The 24024-nt window shown below is 42.6% G+C and overlaps 1 protein-coding gene across 6 annotated transcripts in view; it reads left to right on the top strand.

The window, feature by feature from the left end:
• The window catches only part of ZNF462 (zinc finger protein 462), a 142094-nt gene that overhangs the window by 107481 nt on the left and 10589 nt on the right, over positions 1-24024 (top strand). For 5 of the 6 annotated variants that reach the window (XM_068552045.1, XM_068552047.1, XM_068552046.1 and 2 more), the window contains exons 9-10: positions 778-914; positions 10429-10652. In XM_068552045.1, the coding sequence (XP_068408146.1) occupies positions 778-914; positions 10429-10652 (361 nt within the window). Of the gene's footprint in view, positions 1-777; positions 915-10428; positions 10653-17903; positions 17992-24024 lie in introns of those variants that run through there. The other variant, XM_068552048.1, reaches the window with a different exon arrangement.

Below are 24024 nucleotides of genomic sequence, written 5' to 3'. Positions count from 1 at the left end.
GCTGGGATTTAATGGAAAATGTGTTACATCTCTGACTATTAATGTGGTTCAGTTGTTTTTTAGATAAATATGTATGTGACCTTAGAAGTGAGAGAAGGCGAAAAGGACCCAGATAACAAGGGCCCACTGACAGGTGTACATGTTTCCCCGGAGAGAGGCACTCGGGTTAATAAGAAGGGGACCTTGCCCATTAAACTCTTGGTTTCATCCATTTTTATGAGACATTTAAGGCTTTGTAAATTTTGAAGTTTTGAAAAGGATGGAGTGGGGAGGCAGTGGTACCCTCCGCCTTCGAGCTGGTACAACAGCTCTGAGTTTCCTTTACGTGGTCATCAACCGTCCTGACTTCCTAACAAACCTGCCCTCCCCTGTTCCCCGGGAAGAGTCACCGAGGCAGCTGATAAATCTTCCCAGCTTCAAAACAGTCCCTCTCCTTCTGAGCTTGATGAGAAATATATTCTCGTAGGGATTTTGTTTTGTAGCTTTAACAGGCAACTTCTAATTTTCAAGAATAAAATTAGGAGTCTATTTCTTTCTTTTCAAACTCAGCCCTGCCTGAGCCCAGCCAGGTAGCAAAATTTCCAAAAAGAAGTCACCACTGCATGACAGTGCTTAGTTATGGCACGAGTGACCAGGGAACTTGTGGTCAGCAGACATGATGAACCACTGTAGTTTTGGCCCCCGGGTGGAGTGTCTCTGTAGTAGGGTTGCTGGCAGGGGGTGTGAGTGAGATGCTCCTCGGTTACACTCATCGCCTCTCTCCCCCCTCCCTCCCAGATCTGCTTTTACTATGCACGTGGAAGCCGGGCATTCGGCGGTCCCCGAGGAGGGCCCCAAAGATCTTCGCTGCCCTCTCTGCCTCTATCACACCAAATACAAACGCAACATGATTGACCACATCGTGCTGCACCGAGGTAACCTTCCAAGCTCGGTTTTCTTGTGCGGGGCGGGGGAAGGTGGCTCGGGTGGCGTTAGAGGGAAGCCGTCTCAAGGTGGAAGCGGCACCTTTGCCTGGTCCCCTGCTCCTCACCATACCTCCCCTCAAGAAATCACAGCGATCACCCTAGTGACAGCCAACAGGGTAAAAACATCTTCCAGCTGGGAGGATTTCCTTCACCTGGAGGGAGGCGAAGGTGATGGATTCCGCAGTGAACTGTTCTGCGGGGCTTCCCCCTAAGAGGGATTTTTTTTTTTTTTTTTTTTCCCATATCCTGAATCCTCCGCTCTCACAGCCTTGCTAAGGAAGGAGTGAATGAGAAGCAGAGTGGGTGGGTGAGGGCAAGGAGCTCTGTGGCTGTAAGCAGTTCTTTGGACGAAGACCAAAATGATGATTTCCAAAGCAGAACACAGAATCTCCCTTGAACTGGATGGAGAGAGAAAATTCTTAAAACTGAAAGTGGCCTGATATACGTTAGAAAACCCATAGGCTTTGGGTTTAAATTCTAGCTTTAAAGCCTCCTGTGTTTAACCTCCCTCTCCTCCCTAAAAAGAGGTGACAAGTATGCCCCTGAGGTGGCGTATTGAGTGTCCAGTGTGTTCCATGTGGGTGCATCCTGGGTGTCCATAAACGTCGGTCCCTCTGATAAGCTGGGGTACGTCTTTTAGGTCTTCTTTGTTTTTTCTTTGAGTGGAGTTTACTGCTGGCCAATCAAAACAGTTAAACAACAGGCCCCGTCTGCGCTGGAAGGAAAAATATGTTTATGTAAAACCTACTTCATCCGGAAGAGATTCAAGCCAGAGGCGGATGGAAAAAGATGGCTCGAGTACCCGTTGCCAGTCTCTCTTGCTATTTCCACCTACTGACCTTTCCATCTCTCCTTCCTTCCTCCCTGCCTCCCTGCCTCCCTCCCTCCCTTCTTTTCTTCCTTTTCCTGCCTCTCTTCCTTCCTCTCTTCCTTCCTTTACCTCTAACCTGGGAAAGCTTTTAGGTATTTGCCGAAACTACCGGAAAAAGACTCAAAAGCAACAAGTGTCTTCTGCTGCCCTGCTGAGATGTGACTCTGAAATGCTGGGCATCGCGGGGGGCGGGGGGAGGGGGCATTTTCAAAGTTTCCAGCATTTCCCCAGAGCCGCTGCCTTTGGCCGGCACGTTTTGTGATGTGTCACCCACGTCTGCTGCAAACTCCATGGAAGACTCAGCCTTCAGCACCCTCAGGTCCCCCTCCTCCCCGGGCAGGCTCATGAGACGTGACATGCCGGCTGGCGAGGACGTCCGCCTGCAAGCTGGGGAAAACCACGCAGGAACGTTTAGGCAGGAATTCCTGGCCCGAGTGCTCCCTCCTGGTGGTCCCTCCTGGTGTGCCACCTCAGTCACCTGGCTTCCGGTCCCCCGGCCCATGTGTGTGTCGCTGGCTCTGTGCCCGCACTGCTTGGGGCGAGGCCAGGAGTCATGCTGCTGTAGAGCAGACAGCATCGGTGAGACCCCACTTTGGCGGTGGATTCTCTCTCTTTTCCATGTTGCTGCCTGGTGGGATCAGAGCCTTGATGCCTAGTGCGCTTGATGACTTTCCTTCCCTGAGCTGAGAGTTCAAGAAACGGAGGCAGAGAGAGAGAAACGCTTAATGCCTGGAGCATGCCACGCCTGACCTGGTGCTTCTCACACACGCTTACTTCATCGTCCAGCCACACTGGGAGGGACAGTACTATGACCCGTAGTCCTGTTTTATGTATGTGAAGCTTGAAGCTGGAAAAAACTTTTTCTTTGATTTAGTGTAGTTATTTACGATCGTTTCACAGAGGATTTAAGGTATCTTAAAAATAGTCGTGCAGAACTGTAGGATTAAAAACAAATGAGAAGATTGGGGCAAATGCAGAATAAGGAGAAAGCAGTTGAAAGTTCACGTGAAGTATGAAAAAGCTCACCTAGAGTTTGGGTACTCGGTGTCTGCCACGAGGTGCTGTGCGTTTGGTAGCAGTGGGCTGCAGTCTTGGCCCTGGGACTGCGGCCCACGGTAGGAGAGACAAAAACGGAATCAACTGGATTTAGAGTGTTTGTTAGACTTTTGAAATTTTGTTCAGGAATCTGAGATGCTGGAACCTGAAAGGAGTTTCTCCACCGGGTTCTCCTGAGGGGACCGTGGAGGATGTAGTGCATGCTGTCCCCACCCTGAATCCAGTGGTGAGTCCCCTGGGCCCACGAGGGCTGAAGCAGTTTAACCAAAGTCACCCAACCGGTGAGCAGGGAAGCTGTGTGTCAACGCAGTCCTCTGACCCCATGACCCATCCATCATATTGCCTGTCACTGGTTACTTACAGGCTCTTCTCTTTATTTATAGAGATGATTTATTTTAAAAGAGGCATCAGAGTATATAGATATTGTCCTCATTGGGGTCAGAAAGCACACCATCTGGAATGAACATGAGCATTTGAGGATTGGTGGTAATAATGACAACATCCATGGCAACAGCAATGGTTACTATTACTGAGAGCTTATTAGGTACCAGGTGCTGTGCCAAGTGCTTTCCAATGAGTCATTTTATGGAATTTTCACAAAACCCTAAGTGGTAGGTATTACTGTTATCCCTGACAACAACAGAAAAAACAGGTTCAGAAAGACTGAGCATCTTACCTAAGGTCAAATGACTAATAAGCAACCCAGCTGGGATCTGAGCCCAGGCTCGTCTGACCCCCAGCCCCTGCCTTTACCCACCAGGCGTCACTGTCTCATCCTCGGGGAGGTGACTGGTGTCACTCTGTTGAGCATTCTAGTGGCTGTGGCATTTGGGTCTGAGGATGGCGTGGTCTGGAGGCTGGAGGTCAGAGACGAGGACCACTGAGCCGCAGGGGGCAGGGTGCTTCGGGACAGCGTATCTGCCATCTGCATCCTGGCCTGGCTTTGGTGGCCATCTCAACTCAAAATGGCAGCTCAGTGGGAAGCTGGTCTCGACAAGTCAGGAGACAGGGTTGGGTGTCTGCCTGGCAATTTCGAGTTGGGGCTGATCTCAAAGTGACGTGGCTCTTTCTCCACCTGTGCTTTCCCTACTCTGTGGGTGAATAAACATCTTTGGTCTCTAGGGCCTGCAGTACGAGATCTTTCTGAGACCTTAGTTAATTAAAATACGTGGAATGAGAGGCAAGAAAAACAACTTTTGAACTGGCCCTGAGACTGAGCTGCTGTTCGCAAGACTGGAGTCTCCTTAGCTTTTTGTCCAGACAAATTGCTATATTTACATAGGGAGGAAGGGAAAGAGAATCCGTTTCACTCCTGGGAAATCTGAATGAGAAATAACCATGGAATTGCGTTGGCTGTGGCAAAAGAGAGCATACTGTTTGTCCATGCATTCAGCAAACATTCATTATTTGCTTGTTCCATGCCACGCCGTGCTGCGTTCTTTGGGTTAAGATGGGGTACCCGAGACCCAGTCTGCCCTCTTCAAGGAGATGAGGCATGTGCATAAGTACATATAAGATGGTGAGTGATCACTATCTAGGAGATTCCTAGTGGCAGATGTATTTCTGTTTGGGGTAGAAAAACGTGGTAGAGGGGGTAGCTTTCAAACTGATCCACGATAACATTTCAACAGGCAGAGAAGACTTGAGGTGGGTGTATTCGTTATCTGGGGGACTTAACAAAAGTGTATTCTCTTTCCATTTTGGAGCCTGGAAGTCTGAAATCCACATGTTCATAGGGCTGGGCCCCTCCTGAAGTCACTAGGAGAGAATCCTTCCTTGGCTCTTCCCAGCTTCTGCTGGCTCCCGACTTTCCTGGGCATCCCTTGCCTTGTGGCTGCATCACTCCAGTCTCTGCCTCATCTGCACATGGCCTTCTTCTCTCTGTGTGTGTGTGTGTGTGTGTGTGTGTGTTTGTGTGTGTGTGTGTGTGTGTGTGTGTGTGTGTGTGTCGGTGTGCCCTTTCCTCTTCTTATGAGAGCAGTGGATTTAGGACCCACTCTAATCCAATATGATCTCATCTGGACCTTGTCTTGACTAACATGCAAAGACCTCATGTCCCAATAAGGTCACATTCTGAGGGGCCAGGTGGACATAAGTTTCTGGGAGCACCATTTGACTCACTACAGAGTGGAAGGAGAATTTTAACAAACCAGTCAGGTGAGTGGAAGCAAGACGTGTTTACAGAGTGGTATTAATTAGACTGTTCTGAAGAGAATAGGAGACAAGCCTAGGAAAGTATATTCCGGCCAAATTAAGGAGGGCTTGGGTACCAGCATAGGGGTAGAACGTTACTCCGTAGGTAGATGGGAAGCTGGGGTGCTGGTGAGATACCTGTGAATTCTAATTTAGCAAAGATTGAAGCCAAGGATTATAGACCCATCTCTTGGAGGAACTGTGAACTTAGGTCAGATCAACATTTGGTAAGGTTGACCATGATTGGACCAATTTAACTGGAGAAAAATTAAGCCCTGAGACTTCTGTTTCAGGGAGAAAGTTGGGGGTGGGAAGTTTGGTGGGTTTTCATTCATGCCACAGACACTTATGAACACCCATCCTGTGCTAGTATTGCTTTAAGCTCTAGGAATACAGCCAGGAAGAGTCAGGCCAGGTTTGGGCACTGAAGGAGCTTGAGCTTTAGTGGCAGGAGAGACAGCGAACAAAGGAGTAAACAGTTTCAGGAGTATGTTTCCACTGACCTCTTTTTTTTAAAAATAAGTTTATTTATTTTTGGCTGCATTGGGTCTTTGTTGCTGTGCACGGGCTTCTCTAGTTGCAGTGAGCCGGGGCTACTCTTCATTGTGGTGCATGGGCTTCTCATTGCGGTGGCTTCTCTTGTTGGCGGAGCACGGTCTGTAGATGCGCGCGGGCTTCAGTAGTCGTGGCTCGCGGGCTCTAGAGCGCAGCCTCAGTAGTTGTGGTGTACGGGCTTAGCTGCTCCGCGGCATGTGGGATCTTCCCAGAGCAGGGCTCGAAGCTGTGTCCCCTGCACTGGCAGGCGGATTCTTAACCACTGCACCACCAGGGAGGTCCCTCCACTGAGCTCTCGTCACCATTGGAAGCACAATGCCTCATGCATCGCTTTGCCTAGACGTCCCTTGTATACCTACAGCAAACCTGGGTATAAAAAGCTGGGCACAGATTGAATTATAGGCATGAAACAGTTCTGTCAAATATTTACATTATAATTATGGAGCTGTGTAATCACCAAGACTGGTCTCCAGTTGGCATATTAACCTCTCTGTTTCCCAGCCTGTAACCTCAATACGTACACAAATGCTGAGTACAACTGAACCCTGCAGGTGGGTATCTTTTTGGAACTGAACTAATCTCCCCTAATTTATCTGGTCAGTATCATTTTTCTTGAGAAAAAAAAAAAATCTACGGTGAGATTGATAGTCTTTCATTTTATTCAGTGAGGTTACATGTTCCCTTCATCCCCATCACTTACTTTGGCCTATTAGAATTAGGGGTGCAGTTCCCAGCTCTGTCTGGCTTGAGGGTGGTAGCCTGGCTAAAGTCAAAACTTCTTACAGGAGCTGTTGTGCTTATGTTTATGTGTGTCTATTTATGCTTATATTTGGGGATGGTGGCTTTCTAGTACTCAGCCTTTGTCAGTTGTTTGGCTGAGAGAGAGTAACAGGTGGGTCTTTGGTTTGGCCCAGAGAGGGTCTCGGCCCTCTACCATGGTAATCTGCATTCAGAGTTTGTTGGAGTGAATGACTTCCGAATCTCCCCCAGCTTCATGTAGGCCTGGCACGTTTTGGGGAGGAAACCCATGTGTGTTGTGGTCTGCCTTTCAGGAAGAATTTTTACTTGGTGATTCTGGGCTCCACAGTGATGTGGTTTTTCACTGTTTTGAGCAGAAGTGACCCCCCTCACCCCCCTTGGTAGTTGAGATTTTGCAGATTTTTCCACCCGGCACACACTTCTGGGCTCTTGGTGAACCTTAGCACCCACGTGCTGCAGTGTGGCGTTGCTCCGGGCTGGAGCCTCTTGGCTTTTCTGTCCAGCTGCAGTGCTAAGCCATCTTTTGAGTATGAGGAGATGAGAGACACGATCTATCGTGTAGTCAAACTGGTGAAGTCATAATATTTTTGCAACCAGAGCTGGAAGCTCAGTCACAATGAGAGTGATTCAGGCCTTGATTTCTTACCCAAGGTAATTTCGAGAGGTGTGAAGTCAAGAAAACACCCACAGTTGTCGCTGCCCCTGTAGAAAAAGCCCCAAACGCTGAGCTTCTGTAGCCAAGACAGGGCTCAGGCCCTACCTGGACACATTCCAGTCTCCCACTTTATGACCTTCACTGGCCTCCACCATGAATAACCTTATTGAGAAAACGCTATCGGTCCTTCACCTGCCTTTTAGAGTCTGTCTTGTTTTATATCTTGGTCATGTTAGCCATGTTTGTAGAAAGGGGAAGAAAGGTAACTTTTTTCTAAAATTAACGTCCATATAACTAAGAGACTTGGGACATACTGTAGTTAATGTCTTAGTTTGGAAATGGGAAGTCTTACCTTTCAGAATAAGTCAGCAGGGAAATGACCTTCTCTGAAATCCAGAAGATATTTGAAAGAAATTCAGATAGAGATGGTTGCCTTAGACACCGATAGCTTTTGTGATTTTGAACTATTAGGAATAAAAGGCTTAGCAGTGCATGGTGTACAGACTGGATGTGCCCTGAGAGTTCTTTTCAGGAGGAACAGAGGAGGGTGCAGGTGAAGGTCAGCGGACCCAGGCTCCCAGGTCACAACTTTGTGCTGACCTAGAGGAGCGACTTCGAGGAAGTAGCTTAACTGGTCCGTTCTCGGCTTTCACTGAAGATAATCAAACTGACTTTGCAGGGCGTTGTGAGAATAAAAAGTAGCTGAGAGGGTCGAACACCTAACCATGCTTGAAACATAGTGAGCCCTTAATAAATGGGAGCAGCCGTTCCCATTCATTGTTATTATTTCACCTCCAAGGTATTATTCTGGGTGCTCCTGACTTTGTGCAAAATGCATTTAGACACACAGAGTGAAATAGGAAACTGCAAAGAAGACTAACCAAAGTGGTGGAGGAGTTGAAAAGGAGACCTATTAAAAAAAAAAAAAAAACAAGCTTGAAAGAACCGATTATTTTTGGTGGAGAAGGGAAGACTGGAGGGTGACCGAATGACTGTCTTCAAGGTGTTGAGGTGTCGTTATGTGGAAAATTATAGCCAGCTGTTCTCCACCTCCACGGAGGTCGACAGAACCGGGGCAGACGGGACAGGCCAGAGCCAAAGAAGGAAAGGGGAAGCAGTAGAAATGACAAAATAATAAATCAGGAACAAACACAGAGAGCATGGGGCGGGGGGAGGGTGCAAGTCTCAAGGAAGGTGCCAGAAAAGTTGGTGTCAACACTTCCCATGAACCCCTGAGCTGTAGGGTGTGGAACCCGGTCCCCTCGCTTCAGCCTGCCCCCCATCTCTTGCCGTGGGCGCCAGCTTGCTCGTAGCTCATGGCCACGCCTGTCTAACCCAGGGCAGCTGGACTGAATAGTTGGCACTTGACTTGGAGTGGCGTCTCAGTCGGGGTCCATCTTGCTTCCTCAGGGTGCAGCTGTCTGGAGGCATTTTCTGTCGTCGTGACTGGGGAGGAGGAGGCGCCGCTGGCATTGGTGGGCAGGGGCCTGGGATGCGGATGAGACACGTGCTACGCTGCACAGGAGAGCCTCCCACAGCAAAGAATTATCTGGCATCAAAACATCAGTAGTGCTACTATTGAGAAACCCTGGATTAGAGGAATAGAACATCATAGCCTGGGCTTTCTTAAGGCTCATTAGTTTACGCCAGAGCATTTTTTCCCTCCATTTACACCAAACCATGGAACTGAATGGTTTAGAAGACTGTTACAGCATTTGCTATTCTAAGAAAATGTGTGGATTCCATTATAATCATATGTTTCTTAGCTGTCTGCTCTACTTTGGTTTAAAAATATTTATATTTCTAAATAAGCGACTGACTCTTTGTACAGGGAAAATAACATATGCATTAGAGCTCCAGGGAGTGTGGTGCAGACACCACCTTCCACGCTTCCTCTGCCCAGATTCTTGCTGGCCAATTAATCGCTGCATTCAAGGGCTCCCAAGGCAGGGACTGCCCTGCACTGAGAATGTGCTGGTTGAGAGGAAGACAGGGCTTCAGGTGGGAGAATTCCCCAGGGGCCAAACAGAGGCCAGCAGCAAAGGGAGGGCTCCCAGGGTGAGCGGCTTCAGCGCATACATCCTGATGCTCTGGAAATGTTGCCACTCGGCGACTCTGAGGATACAGCACGCTTTCCGGACTTACTAATACATTGCTGTTTCTAAATAATATATGTTGTGTGTGTCCATCTGTAAACTTTCAGAGTCTTCTGAAATTCAGACACAGCATGAAAGCACACGCTATATTTGATCCTTGCATAAATAGCACAGATTTTAATTTTATCCCAGTTACGGATATCTGGCGCGTGTGCCGAAACTCTGGGCAGACTGGTGTGAAATTTAACTTGAGCAGCTAAACACAAGGGTGAGAGAGCACAAAATAAACAAGCACACACACTTCCAGCCCTACAGCATTTGGTATGTGAATGGGAAAAGCACCCAAATCCTCTCTCTCTCTTTTATTTTCTCCCTTGTGACAGTCAGATTACAGATTGTCTGTAAAGGCACAAATCCTCCACATCTCCACATCTCCCACGCCACCCCTTTCTCCCCCGGAAGGCTGCCTGCAACCATTTCATCTGCCTAAGTTCTTCCGAGGTGGAGTTGGAGTTTCAGTGAATGAAAGTGTCCAGGATGCTTTGTTTTCAGATTTGAACTTAGATTAGAGATTCCCTTGGTTTCAAGAAAAGGAAAACAGTCTCCTTGAGAACATCTTGGAAGGGGAAACAGGAATGGAATTGGAAACGATGGGAAATAACAGACTTGCGGTTTGGTAGATGGGCATGGGGATCTCGGTTTAGGCAATTACAGAGTTTGTGACCCATGGAGAGTTACTTAAAAGCTCAGTTCCTTGCTTTACTAATTTGTAAAAATGGGAATAACTCCGGCCTAATAGAGTAGCTAGGGAGGTACGCAGTGGTGGCACACAGGTGCTCCGAGAATGTCATTTTCCTTCCCCCTTAAAGACATGTGTAAGTCCAGCCTAAATGCCACTTGCTGAGGAAGTAGGATGCGTTGATGGTTGCTGCTGATAATCATTCATGTTGGTACAAATTCCGTTCTTCTCTCTTCCTTTAATCACCTCCGTTCAGGAATCAGCCAACACCTTTCAGCCTGCCCACCCCTATTTATAGGTCATTCTGGGTATTAAGTACACAGAGAGCTTTCGGCCTTAGAAACACCTGTGTGTCCCAGCGGACTGTGTTGATTTGGGGGTTGGAGGAGGGACGGTGGGCATGTGTGTGCAGTTCACGGACCCGGAGCCATGAGAAGTAGCAACAGTGGATGGGTGAGTCTCTCTTTGTACTCCCGAGAGAGGACGTCTGCCTTCCATCCGTAAAAATTCCCATCTTTATATTCAATTTGTTTCCACAGAAGAGCGCGTTGTCCCCATTGAAGTATGCCGATCCAAACTGTCAAAATACTTGCAGGGAGTAGTTTTCCGCTGTGATAAGTGTACCTTCACCTGCTCCAGTGACGAGAGCCTCCAGCAACACATAGAAAAGCACAATGAACTGAAACCTTACAAATGCCAGCTCTGCTACTATGAGACCAAGCACACGGAGGAACTGGACAGCCACCTTCGGGACGAGCATAAGGTACGGGCCTGGCCTCCCTCCTCCCCCCCTCCCCCCCAGCACACCTGGGGGAGGGGCCGGGCCAAATTTAGCCACACCCACTGTGTGCAAGACAGAGACAACGCGCCAAAGTAATGTTTAAAATGAGGTTCAGTTTATTCTTTTTTTTAAATTTATTTATTTATTTATTTTTGGCTGTGTTGGGTCTTCGTTTCTGTGCGAGGGCTTTCTCTGTTTGCGGCAAGCGGGGGCCACTCTTCATCGCGGTGCGCGGGCCTCTCACTATCGCGGCCTCTCTTGTTGCGGAGCACAGGCTCCAGACGCGCAGGCTCAGCAATTGTGGCTCACGGGCCTAGTTGCTCCGCGGCATGTGGGATCTTCCCAGACCAGGGCTCGAACCCGTGTCCCCTGCACTGGCAGGCAGATTCTCAACCACTGCGCCACCAGGGAAGCCCTATTCTTTTATAAAAGAACTGTAAGGTCGTTTTAGAAAAGTGGAACACGTAGATGGGGGAGAGAGAACCACCTGTAATGCTACCCCCGCATCCAACTGCTTAACATTTTTGGTCTCTTCTATGCCCACTTTCCTTTGTTTTATTTAATTATGATTCTACCCTACATGAAAGAGTATATCTTCCCTTTCTTGTTCTTAACTTACCCTAACTGGAGTATTTATTTTAAATGTATTATCGCAAGAGTTGATGAACTTTTTCCGTAAAGGGCTAGATCGTAAATAGTTTAGGCTTTGCAGGCCAGATGGTCTCAGTGGCAGCTACTCAACTCTGCCCTTGTAGCAAGAAAGCAGCCCTAGACAAGACAAAAATGAATGGGCATGGCTGTGTTCCAATAAAACTTTAGTTACAAAATTAGGCGACAGGCTGTGGACCCTTAGTTGCCGGCCCCTATTCTATCTGATGGCTCTGCCGGTGTGTCCCTCAGTCATGTAGGTTGTTTCTGATATATTGCTGACTACAAAAATTTTCCAAGGCTTTGCTATTCATGTCTGAACATTGTAAGGACCGTACAATATGTGTTTTATTTGTGGAGGGAACAGATTAGTATAGGACATAAAATAAGGGGTTTATGAAAAAGAATTCTCTTCCAGAAGTCTGCTGATCAGAGGGTAAAATCATCCCAGATGGTTTCCTCACTTCTCTGAGGACTTGTGTGGCACATCAGGAGTTGAGACAGTTGTTTCTGGTTTTGTATATTGTCCAGAGTGTGGGGGAGTGTGTGTTGCGGGGTGGGGGTGGGGGGGTAGGGATGATTAGTATTTGTTTCATGAAAAGAGCCTATTGAAATGTTTTCTAATTAACCAACAAATCCAAAACATCTAGTGAGTGTTTACCTAAGGCACAATGAGAAGCACTTTTGATACTGTTTCCTTTTTTCCTTGCTCTGTGTACTGTCAGTGGAAATAACAGCTTCTCTTTTCTGGACTTACAAACCCAAGTTATAAAGATTCCTGTCTGAGTCATCTGCACCCAAGGGTTAGAATTTTTCTGTGGGGTGTTGAGAGAGAAGGCTGAGCTTTATCACCCATCTACAATTTAATGGTTTGATGCTAACTTTTCTGCTTTGGAATGCATTCATTTCCTAATGTGTCTCCCCAAAAATGAAAGCAGAGAAGAAAAGCCTGAATTACCTCGCTTAAAAACTTCAATACCCTTTCTTATCCAAACTTCCTGGGCATTTCTGCCCCAAAACTGAAAGGAAAATCACTCATCTATCTCAAGCTAAGCTTTCTACATTTATGCACATGTGTCTTATTTATGTAACCACCTTTTTATTATAGTGTTGAAGCCATCAGACTGGTTTTTTGGGACAGAGCAAACCAGGAAGGTAGATTCTTCCCCAATGGTTGCACAGTAGCTGTGAGTCACTGGAGAACCCCAGAGAAGGCTAGAAGCCATACCAGATGTGAAAGCAGGCGGAAACGTGGGGCTTTGGAATATGCGTCAAGCAAATGGGTTACTCAGGAAACTAGGAGCCCAGTTTAGAACTTTTGGAGCCAAACAGACCTAGGTTTGAATTTTGTCTCCACCATTTACTGTACAGCAGGTTACTTCAATTTCTCTGTCTGTTTCCTGATTTCTAAATGGGAATCAGTATACTCTTCTCAGAAGTTTTGTAAGATTAAATGAAGTCCTGGTATTTCCCACACTTTGAGAGGCACGTCTCAGTCTATTTGTGAATTGAACTGTGCTCAAATATAACAACAACCTATCAGAAAGGCAGTTATGTCCCTAAAGACCTAAAATGGACTATAAAATCACTAACTCTACTTTGCATTTTAGACATGGTCTTTGATATGTTATATTTTCATTATGCCATGTTCGATTCTTTAATCTTACTCCCTCTCATGGTTGACCAGCTTATTAAGTCCAACAAGCACCTAATTGAGGCTAAAGAATTGCCACTCTCAGCATGCCTAATGATTTTCATCTTTGTCTCAATCGTTGTGAAGTTTGAGGCTCGTGCTTATTAACTGTTCCTTCTTTTCTAAGTGATGAATACAAAATGCAATTTGAATTTTTGAAATAATTATCCAAACACTATTTTATAAACATAGACAGCAGTGCTGCTGAAAGTGAATTTTTGACTGATAGGCAGTGACATTATGCACTAATTAAAAGTGGTCATTCATTGGGGTGAAGGATATACAAAAGCCTGATTTCAGCATTCATGAAAAGGGTATAGGAGTATCGGTAAACAATGTACTAAAGAGAAGTTTGCTAATGATTGAAATACAGAAGTCAAGAACCATGAGGCAAGAACAAGAAATTAAAGCCATAAGAATTGGAAAGGAAGGAATAAAACTGTTTTTGTTCACAGACAGTGTGATCTCTGTAGGTAGAAAATCCTAAATAATCTATTTTAAAAGGTACTAGAATATTAGTGAGTTTAGCAGAATTGAAGGATATAAGATCAATATACAAACGCCAATTATATTTCTATATACTAGTAATGGACAATCTGAAAAAATGAAATTTTAAGAAGATCAGTTTCATTTATAGTATCAAAAAGAATAAAAATGCTTAAGAATAAACAAGAACTGTGAAAGCTATATGCTGAAAACTACAAAATGTCGTTGAGAGAAATAAAAGAACTAAGTTAATGCAATATATACCATACTCATGGATTAGCAGACTCAATATTGGTAATGCTTCCCAAACTGATCTACAGATTCAGTGTAATCAATCAAAATCTCAGTAGGCTTTTTTCTTTAGTAGAAATTGACAGACTGATGCTAAAATGTATATGGAAATGCAAGGGACCTAGAATAGCCTGAACAGTATGAAAAAAGAACAAAATTGGAAGACTCACCCTTCCTGATTTCAAAACTTTTACTCTAAAGCTACAGTAATCCAGAAAGTGTGGTATTGGTATAAGGACAGATGTATGGATCAGTGGTGCAGAAGAAAAAGTCCAGAAATAAACCCTAATATATGTGGCCGGTTGATGTTCATCAGAGGTGCCAAGGGAATAAGGAAAAGATAGCTTTTCAACAAATAGTGCTGTTACCATTGGATTTCCATATGGAAAATAGTGGTTGTTGACTCTTACATCACTCAAATGTCTCTTGGGAAAAAATTCTTAGGTATGATACAATAGCTGTGAACATTAAAAGAAAAAATTCAGTAAAGTAGATGTCATCAAAATTAAATTGTTGCTCGTCAGAAGACACCATTAAGAAAATGAAAAGGCAAGCAACCGATTGGAAGCAAATATTTGCAAAATAACTATCTAACAAAGGAGTTTAACCAAAATATATAAAGAACTTTTACAACTCAGTAATAAGAAGATTAACAATTTAATTAAAAATGAGAAAAAGATCTGAATAGATACTTTACCCATGAGGATATACAAAAGGCAAACGATCACATGAAAAGATGCTTAATAGGACTCATCATTAAGGAAATGCAAATTAAGACATCTTTAAGGAAATGCAAATTAAATGCAAATTAGGTAGTAAGCCATCACTACCACTCCACTAGAGTGGCTGAAATTAAGAAGACCAATAGCATCAAAGTGTTAGCAAGGTTGTGGAGAAACTGGAAATCTCACACAGGGCTGAATGCAGTGTATAATGGCACATCTACTTTTGAGCATTTTGGCAATTTGTTTAAAAGTTAAACATACACTTCACCATTTGATCCAGCAAGTCTACTCCCACATAAAGTTGTTGCATGAACAAAATGTGCTATATCCATACAATGGAATACTACTTATCAATAAAAAAATTAGCTACTGATACATGTAACAATATGGCTAAATATCAGAATCATCATGTTAAATGGACAGAAGCCAGACACAAAAGACTACATATTGTATGGTTTCTAGAAAAGGCAGAACTGAGGAGACAAAGCAGGTCAGAAGTTGCTTCAGGCTGGAGGTTTGGAGCAGGGATTGCTTGCAGAGGGTATGAGGGTATTTCTTAGAGTAATAGAAGAAGATTGTGGAAGGTTGTACAAATGTGTACATTTACTAAAACTCATTGAAATGTTCATTTAAAATGGATTAATTTTATGGTAAGTAAATTACACCTTAATACCTAAAAGATGCAAGTTCCCCAGGACCTGACACATGGTAGGTCCTCAGTAAATGTTAATTTTCTGCAGTCTTTTCTTATAAAGTTGATCCTGAGAACAGATAGATCCATAAAGATGCAGAGATCCAGAGGAACGTGTAAACTGCCAAAAATAAAATGTGCAATAGACTTAGCAGTTGGTTCTAAACTAAGGTTTACTGTTTTCTAGCAAAACAATGTGTTGTGTGCATTGCTCATTACATTCTTCCACGAATAGCTTTAGGTGATTTTGTGTGGTGGAGAGAATCTATACAAGAAATTAAAAGACACTGTAGGATGTATTTTCAGTCAAGGGATTTCATCATTAAACAGAACTGGATATTCAAAACTGGACTCCTGAATTCTGCCTGCAAAGCTTGTAAACCTCAGGAATGTCTCTGAAGATGTCAGACTGTATCATTCATGGACTAGACAGAATACTGGTTCAGCAGGAAGCATCCTTGAAGTCAAATAAACCATTCCGCTGAAGAACCAAATTCTCAAGTGCCCTGGATTTACACTGCTGTGTTTATCCTCAGAAGCCAAGGTGAAGTAGAAAGGGGTGACAATCAGCACATTCATCTTTTTCTCTTTATTTGTTTTAGCACCTTCATTTTTTTAGGTGACACAGAATCTTGTCTTCCTAGATCTTTATCTTTGTACCAGTGAACAAGGAATCACTTGTAAATCTCTTGGAATCTAAAGTAAACAGTACAGGCTATCTGAACTTTTAGTTTTTCATCCTTCAACTCCCTGTCTTTTTTCTATCTCACTAGGTCTTCTAGAGGCGGACTATTCTATGCTTTCAGTCCCTCCCTCCTTATGTTCCTCCCTCTTTCTCTCTCTCTCTCTCTCTCTCTCTCTCTCACACACACACACACAGAGAGAATGAAATCATATGTCAGTAGTGCCATTTATTAGCAATGCTGGTGCAAGATGAAGAGGTAACATTTCTAGGAACCTTGAAGTCATGAAAAAAACCAAACCTCGCACTTCTCACATTTGGAAAAACACACATATATTTTTCTTTGAGGAAAGTTTAAGTATATGCAATACCTTGTTAGCGTTCTTTATGGTTCTGAAGTCTCTTTGCTAGTTTAAGGAACATAAAAATATATTATCTCTAACTTGCTTTGCTCGTAAAATTGTCATGTTCGCTGTATGAAATTTAGAAGGATAGTCTATTCAGGCAATACACATTCACTAATTGAATTTACTTTGAAATGTTTTTAGTTTTTTATACAGATGGAGCCTCAGGCAGCTGAACTCTAAGGAACTCGCATCTCCTACTTTCTGTCAGTTTAGGGGAAGCAGCAGAACATTCACCTCAGGAGGAATTGCCAACATTTGAGTTATTCCAATAAAATTGTTCTGCTTTCTGGACTAGTGAAATCCACAGGGGCAAAAAAGTCACATAGAATATTTGTTTCCAGCAAAGGGAATGAGAAGAAATAAAACAAAGAACCTTCCCCAACTCCAAATCATAAAATACACCTTTGGCCATGGTTTTTTTGGACTGCGTTTAATTTCTGAACCAAGTACTGGCATCTCTAGCTTTATCAACTCTGTAGATTCCTGCAAGCTGAAGGTTTTTCCAGAAGATTATGTCATTTCATCCTTGCTCTCCCTCATGTTAGTTGTTTCTTGATTTGTCAGCCGTGGACCTGCTTCTTTCATGTATTTTGGAAGACAAATCAGAGGTAGATGAGCAAGAGGTGTGGTCATATTCAGAGGGGTGTGCCTGGCAGAACCTTAGAAGATATTTCTCAAGTAGACATTTGAAGATGTTCTTTGCCTATAACCTTTGAAATTATCTACTAAAGTCTCCAGCCAAAATGAATGGCCCCAGCTCCCAGGCTTCCATAGAACTTTCCATCTTCCTCTATTAAGGCATGTATTTCATGCTGCCTCAACTTGTACTTAACTCTTTTTTTTTTTTTTTTTTTGTGGTGCACGGGCTTAGTTGCTCCGCGGCATGTGGGATCTTCCCAGACCAGGGCTCGAACCCATGTCCCCTGCATTGACCGGCAGATTCCCAACCACTGCGCCACCAGGGAAGCCCTGCACTTAACTCTTAACAAGGCTCTGTCTTGCCACTGGATGCAACAGTCTTAAAATGGAAACCACATTATTTACCTCTCTTTTCTTCCCAAATCGAACCATAGTGCCCTGCATACAATAAAGTCGCCAGTAGCTGGTTGCTAAATAAATAAATAAATGAAATCACTTTTCAAATGAGAAATTGTAAGTTTCCTATTTGTTCAAATAAGCAAAACATGACAGCATCATCGGCATCTTTGCGTCTGGATTTCGAGTTCAGGAGATTGGCAGCAGCTCAGTTGGCCGACAGCAAAGTTGTTTGACTTTAATGATGCCTTTCACTTGGCTATCTTGAGTACTTGTGACTGGGGCTGTGCTGAGAGTCTCAAAATGATTGATTCTGTCTGGACTTCTGCTAAGTCAGGTCTGGCAGAAGCATGTTTTCTGTTCTAACTCAATGATGGCAAAAGAAAGTAGATAGTCTCCTTGACTTCTGTGCTCCATACCCTTCTGGTGCTTTACCATCCTTTATTCTTACTGTTCTTAGAAAGGTTTTTAGTTTGAAGAAAATATTCTCAAAAGATTCTACTGCTTTATCCCACCAAATTTTGAATCGAATATTATTGTCACAGTACTTTTTTCTTCCTTCTTCTTGTGTTCAGCCAGTATCCCATGGATAATGTTTCCATATTTTGTAAGCAAATTTACATTTCGACAGATGATCTGCATTCGAATGAGGAAAGCTGGAGCTATGTCATCTGAAGATGTGAGTTCTAATCCTGGCTTTATCACTTACTTGCTTTGTGTCCTGTTTTCCTCATCTACAAATATGGAAGATAATACATATCTTACAGAATGATCATAAGGGTTAAGTGATACATGGAAAAACTACTGGATTAATTTTTAGCCTATAGTAGATTATTTGGTAAGCATTGAAACAAAATCTTTTAGAAAATGTCCAATTTTATTCTCATTAGCAAGCAAATTTGTATCATGGCATGCAATATTATGAAGTTCTTTATACTTTATGATCGCCTATGGGATTTTATGTTACTGGTAGATTCAAATAACATGTATTGTGTGTCAACTAGATGACTGGCCTTATACTCTGCACTGAGCCTGTAAAACTAAATAAACAGTTGCTACCCTGGAAGAGTTTATAAGCAAGCAGATGAGATAAGCTTAAACAGAGAATCACAACCAGCGTGTTAAGTGCTGGATAAAGATATCTATAAAATAGGAGGGCAGCATAATGCAAGGCAAGTATGGTGTCATGGCTCACCTTCCATAGAACTTTAATACACTGAGCTGAATATCTTTTCTAGAAGCTTTTATAAGAGCTCTGATAGAAATGTTCTTAGCAGAGAATTTAGGACTTTCACCTGAGTCTTTGACCACCTTCCTGTAAGAATTCGTAGAGACAGTGTTTTGCTGACCCTTTCTCCCACTGATTCCTTTCCCTCATTCTCATTCTGACTTTCAGAGACAGGCAAAGGGGATGTACTGGGCAAACCACCTGATAATCATAAGTCAGGGGTGGGCAGACTCTGGCCCATGGACTAAATCTGGCCCACTGCCTGTTTTTATATGGCCCGCCAGCTAAGAATGGTTTTGACAATTTTAAATGGTTGAAAAAAATCAAAAGAGTAATATTTCATGACATGTGAAATTATACAGCATTCACATCTCAGTGTCCCTGAATATAGTTTTATTGGAGCACAGCCATGCTCACCCATTTCCGTATTATCTGTGGTTGCTTTCAAGCTACACAATAATTGAGTAGTTGTGACAGACCATATGGTCCAGAAAGCCTAAAAAACTCGCTTAACTGGCCCTTCACAGAACAAGTTTGCCTGCCTGGGCCATAAGTCCTTTAAAATCTTTGCAATACTACACATTGTCAGTTTGTGACTGAGATGGGCACTTCTGATGTAAGAGACAGTTTTTCCATGTTCTCTGCTGTCACTTCTTCTAGAAGTAAAAAGTTCACTTGGCCTTTCTTTTTAACATGAACACGCACTATTAGGTGATGTGAACATCCTGGTTGGATGTCTCTTTTTGAAGGTACAAGTGTTAAGTCAGTAGGAGGGGGATTCTGGAAACATTACGTGGATTTTTCTTCATCACCATCTCCCCCACTTAATGTTTGCTAAGTAATCTGAAGACGAGGGTGTCCAACTTCATTCTTTCCTTAACAAGCAAGGTTATATCAGTCTTTCCTATAAGACTGGGTTTGCCCCCCAGGGCAGTATGAAAATGCATGTGCAACTTGGTTATATTTGTAAATCACATAACACTCCTCCCCTTAGAATAAGACTCGAGTATGGAAATTCTTTCGTATGCTAGGGACAGATAGAAACCATTTTGCTGAGTGGTTAAAAAGCAACAACCAAAAAGACAGGTGTAGTGGTGAAGCCTGAACATTAGCATGAGCATTGAACGGTTTACAGCATCTCCGCTTCAGTGTTAAGGGGTAAAGCTTTTGCTGGTCTTTGGCAGTTCATCTCACCTCCTTACTGGACAGCTTTTCACACAACTCTGAGTTAGCGGCCATTATGGGGGACTTTCAATTCCTGGGCATTCACAGATAAGTTTCACGAGATATAAGGATCTGCACATAGTTTTACAGTCTGAATGATTGTGTGTTTGAACAGCCTACCCTTTAAAAACATGGATGGCTTCTTTTGCCTTCAGAAGGCTCTAAGGAGCCAGGTTCTAGAACTCAAACTCAGCCTTGCTGTCTTTCTCTCTCTGTTGTGGGCTTTTGGGAAACAAGGTGATAAATTGCTTCTCATCTCTAAAGAAGAAAGTGAATGTCCCTCCATATGTCCTCTGTCCCATTAAGAATTTGGTCAGATACCCACCAATTTCTAGATCCAGAACGTAATCACTACAAGTATGATCATTTTAGAAGCAAACTTAGAAATATATTGGAACTTTAATATAAAATCTGTATACCATTTGACTTTGACCCTGTAATTTCACGTCTGAGTATTTAGCCTATAAAATTAAAACTAAATATAAAAGAAAGGTTTATATACAATAAGGCTTATTACTGCATTTTTTTCTTTTTTTTTCTATTTTTAATTTAAAAATTTAAAAAAAAATTTTTTTATTTTAAATTGGAGTATAGTTGAATTACAATGTTGTGTTAGTTTCAGGTGTATAGCAAAGTGATTCAGTTATATATGTACGTATATCCATTCTTTTTCAGATTCTTTTCCCATATAGGTTATTATAGAGTTCCGTGTGCTATACAGTACATCGTTGTTGATTATCTGTTTTATATACCGTAGTGTGTATATGTTAATCCCAAACTCCTAATTTATCCCTCCCCCCACCTTTTCCCTTTGGTAACCATAAGTGTGTTTTCAAAGTCTGTGAGTCTATTTCTGTTTTGTAAATAAGTTCATTTGTATCATTTTTTAGATTCCACATGTAAGTGATGTCATATGACATTTGTCTTTCTGTTTGACTTACTTCACTTAGTACGATAATCTCTAGGCCCATCCATGTTGCTGCAATTGGCATTATTTCATTCTTTTTTATGGCTGAGTAATATTCCATTGTGTGTGTGTGTGTGTGTGTGTGTGTACACACACATACCACATCTTTTAATTAATTAATTTATTTATTTATTTAGGCTCCGCTGGGTCTTAGTTGCGGTACACAGGATCTTCGTTGCAGCATGTGGGATCTTTAGTTGAGGCATGCAGGCTTCTTAGTTGCGGCATGTGGGCTCTTAGTTGTGGCATGCATGTGGTATCTAGTTCCCTGACCAAGGATCAAACCTGGGCCCCCTGCATTGGGAGCACTGAGTTTTACCCACTGGCCCACCAGGGAAGTCCCTATACCACATCTTCTTTATCCATTCATCTGTCGTTGGACATTTAGATTGTTTCCATGTCTTGGCTATTGTAAATAGTGCTGCAATGAATATTAGGGTGAATGTATCTTTTTGAATTATAGTTTTCTCTGGGTATATGCCCAGGAGTGGGATTGCTGAATCATACGATAGTTCTATTTTTAGTTTTTAAAGGACCCGCCATACTGTTCTCCATAGTGGTTGTACCAGTTTACATTCCCACCAACAGTGTAGGAGGGTTCCCTTTTCTCCACACCCTCTCCAGCATTTATTATTGGTAGATTATTTGATGATGGCCATTCTGACTGGTGTGAGGTAATTCCTCACTGTGGCTTTGACTTGCATTTCTCTAATAATTAGTGATGTTGAGTATCTTTTCATGTGTTTTTTGGCCATCTATATGTCTTCTTTGGAGAAATGTCTATTTAGATCTTCTGCCCATTTTTTGATTGGGTTGTTTGTTTTTTCTGTTACTGAGCTGCATGAGCTGTTTGTATACTTTGGAGATTAATCCCTTGTCAATTTCTTCATTTGCAAATATTTTCTCCCATTCTGTGGGTTGTCTTTTTGTTTTGTTTATGGTTTCCTTTGCTGTGCAAAAGCTTTTAAGTTTAATTAGGTCTCGTTTGTTTCTGTTTTATTTTCATTACTCTAGGAGGTGGATCCAAAAAGATATTGCTGCAATTTATGTCAAAGTGTGTTCTGCCTATGTTTTCCTCTAAGAGTTTTACAGTATCCAGTCTTCAATTTTGGTCTTTAATCCATTTTGAGTTTATTTTTTTGTATGGTGTTAGAGAATGTTCTAATTTCATTATTTTACATGTAGCTGTCCAGTATTGAAGAGACTGTCTTTTCTCCATCATATGTTCTTGTCTCCTTTGTCGTAGATTAATTGACCATAGGTGTGTGTGTTTATTTCTGAGCTTTCTATCCTGTTCCATTGATCTATATTTCTATTTTTGTGCCAGAACAAAAATGTGTTTTGATGACTGTAGCTTTGTAGTATAGTTTGAAGTCAGGGAGTGTGATTCTTCCAGCTCCATTTTTCTTTCTCAGGATTGTTTTGGCTATTCAGGTGGGGTCTTTTGTGTTTCCATACAAATTTTTAAAATTTTTGTTCTAGTTCTGTGCCATTGGTAATTTGATAGGGATTGCACTGAATCTGTAGATTGCCTTGAGTAGTATAGTCATTTTGACAATATTGATTCTTCCAATCCAAGAATGTGGTATATCTTTCCATCTGTTTGTGTCATCTTCAGTTTTTCATCAGTGTCTTATAGTTTTCAGAGTACAGGTCTTTTGTCTCTTTAGGTAGGTTTATTCCTGGGTATTTTATTCTTTTTTGATGTGATGGTAAGTGGAATTGTTTCCTTAATTTCTTTTTCTGATCTTTCGTTGTTAGTGTATAGAAATGCTAGATTTCTGTGTATTAATTTTGTATCCTGAAATTTTACCAAATTCATCGATGAGCTCTAGTAGTTTACCGGTAGGATGTTTAGGACTTTCTATGTATAGTATCATGTCTTCTGCAAACAGTGACAGTTTTACTTCTCCTTTTCTAGTTTGGATTCCTTTTATTTCTTTTTCTTCCCTGATTGCCATGGCTAAAACTAAACATGAAAGAAAGGTTTGTATATAATAAGGCTTATTGTTGCATTTTTAATAGTGAAAAGCCAGAAATAACCAAAGGTAAACTCACATGGGAAGAGTCAAGTAAACTATAATATATCTACTTGACGAAGTATTATGTGGTGATTAAAAATGGATGTATACAGAGATTGATATTTATGCCATACCATGCATCAAAAAGCAGCACTGTAAATCATCTGTGAATAGAGAACAGGAATACAGAAATGTAACTACTTGTTCACAGGTATTATGTATAGGTCGTTGGATTTTAAATGAGTTTCTCTGTTTTCTAGTTTTTCTTTGTAAACATTTATAGTACAGAAAAATATAATAAATGAAAATGCAGACACCCAGTATCCAAGAGGTGAGAACCGTGCCTGCTCTAATCTGGACACTGTACTGGCCAGTGCAGATCTGGTTGTGAATAAGCTGCAGGGTGTTTGTCTTCATGGAGTTTGCAGTTCTGTTGGGGAGGCAGGCCAGAAACAGTTAATTTCTGAGGGTTTTTTTTAATCGCACCATTGTTGATTTACAATGTTATTTTCGGATGTACAGCAAAGTGATTCAGTTCTACACACATATATAGGTTATTACAAGGTATTGAATCTAGTTCCCTGGGCTGTACAGTCACTGAGTTATAAAAGGGGAGGGGAGGGTGCTGTGGAAGCCTAGAGCAAGGATATTTAACCCAGGAGGTGTTGAGGGAAGGTCCCCTAGATACAGTGACATTGGAGCGAGGCTGGAAGGCTGAGGAGACACCATGTGAGCGAGGCAGGCTTGAGAGAATTTCACACAGAGGACATAGCCTCTGCGGAGAGAGGCACAAAGTCAAGAGCTTGGCCTGTTCCAGGGACCTCAGTAAGCTCAGGGTGGTGGGAGCAAAGGGCAGTCTGTATGAGGGCAAGGTTGGGCCAGGGGGTAAGATGATAGTCGGGGGGGGACATGTAAAGCTCAGTAAGAAATTGGGGTTTCATCCTTAGGGCAAGTGGAGTCTGACATGAGCAGATTTAATTTTTTTTAAAAAATCACTCAGTCAGACCGCCCTGGAGGTTAGATGCAAGAGGTGGTGAGAATGGACGCTGGGAAACCAGCAGGGAGGGAGGGAAGGGGCTTGCAATAATACAGGAAAGAGACGGTGGCTCAGAAGTGCAGCAAGGAGTCTTCCTTTTGTGTGAAGATTAATCCTGGATTGCTGGTTTGGAGATTTAAAGTATAGTAAGAACTCAACCCTATAAAGAGTTTTTAATTTAAAATCTTCTAATTACATAGCAAAATTTTTCATTCTTATT

The sequence above is a fragment of the Eschrichtius robustus genome, chromosome 10 (assembly GCF_028021215.1).
Source record: "Eschrichtius robustus isolate mEscRob2 chromosome 10, mEscRob2.pri, whole genome shotgun sequence".
NCBI lineage: Eukaryota > Metazoa > Chordata > Mammalia > Artiodactyla > Eschrichtiidae > Eschrichtius > Eschrichtius robustus.
The sequence above is the reverse complement of the archived record's forward strand: the minus strand, read 5'-3'. Positions and strand labels throughout refer to the sequence as shown.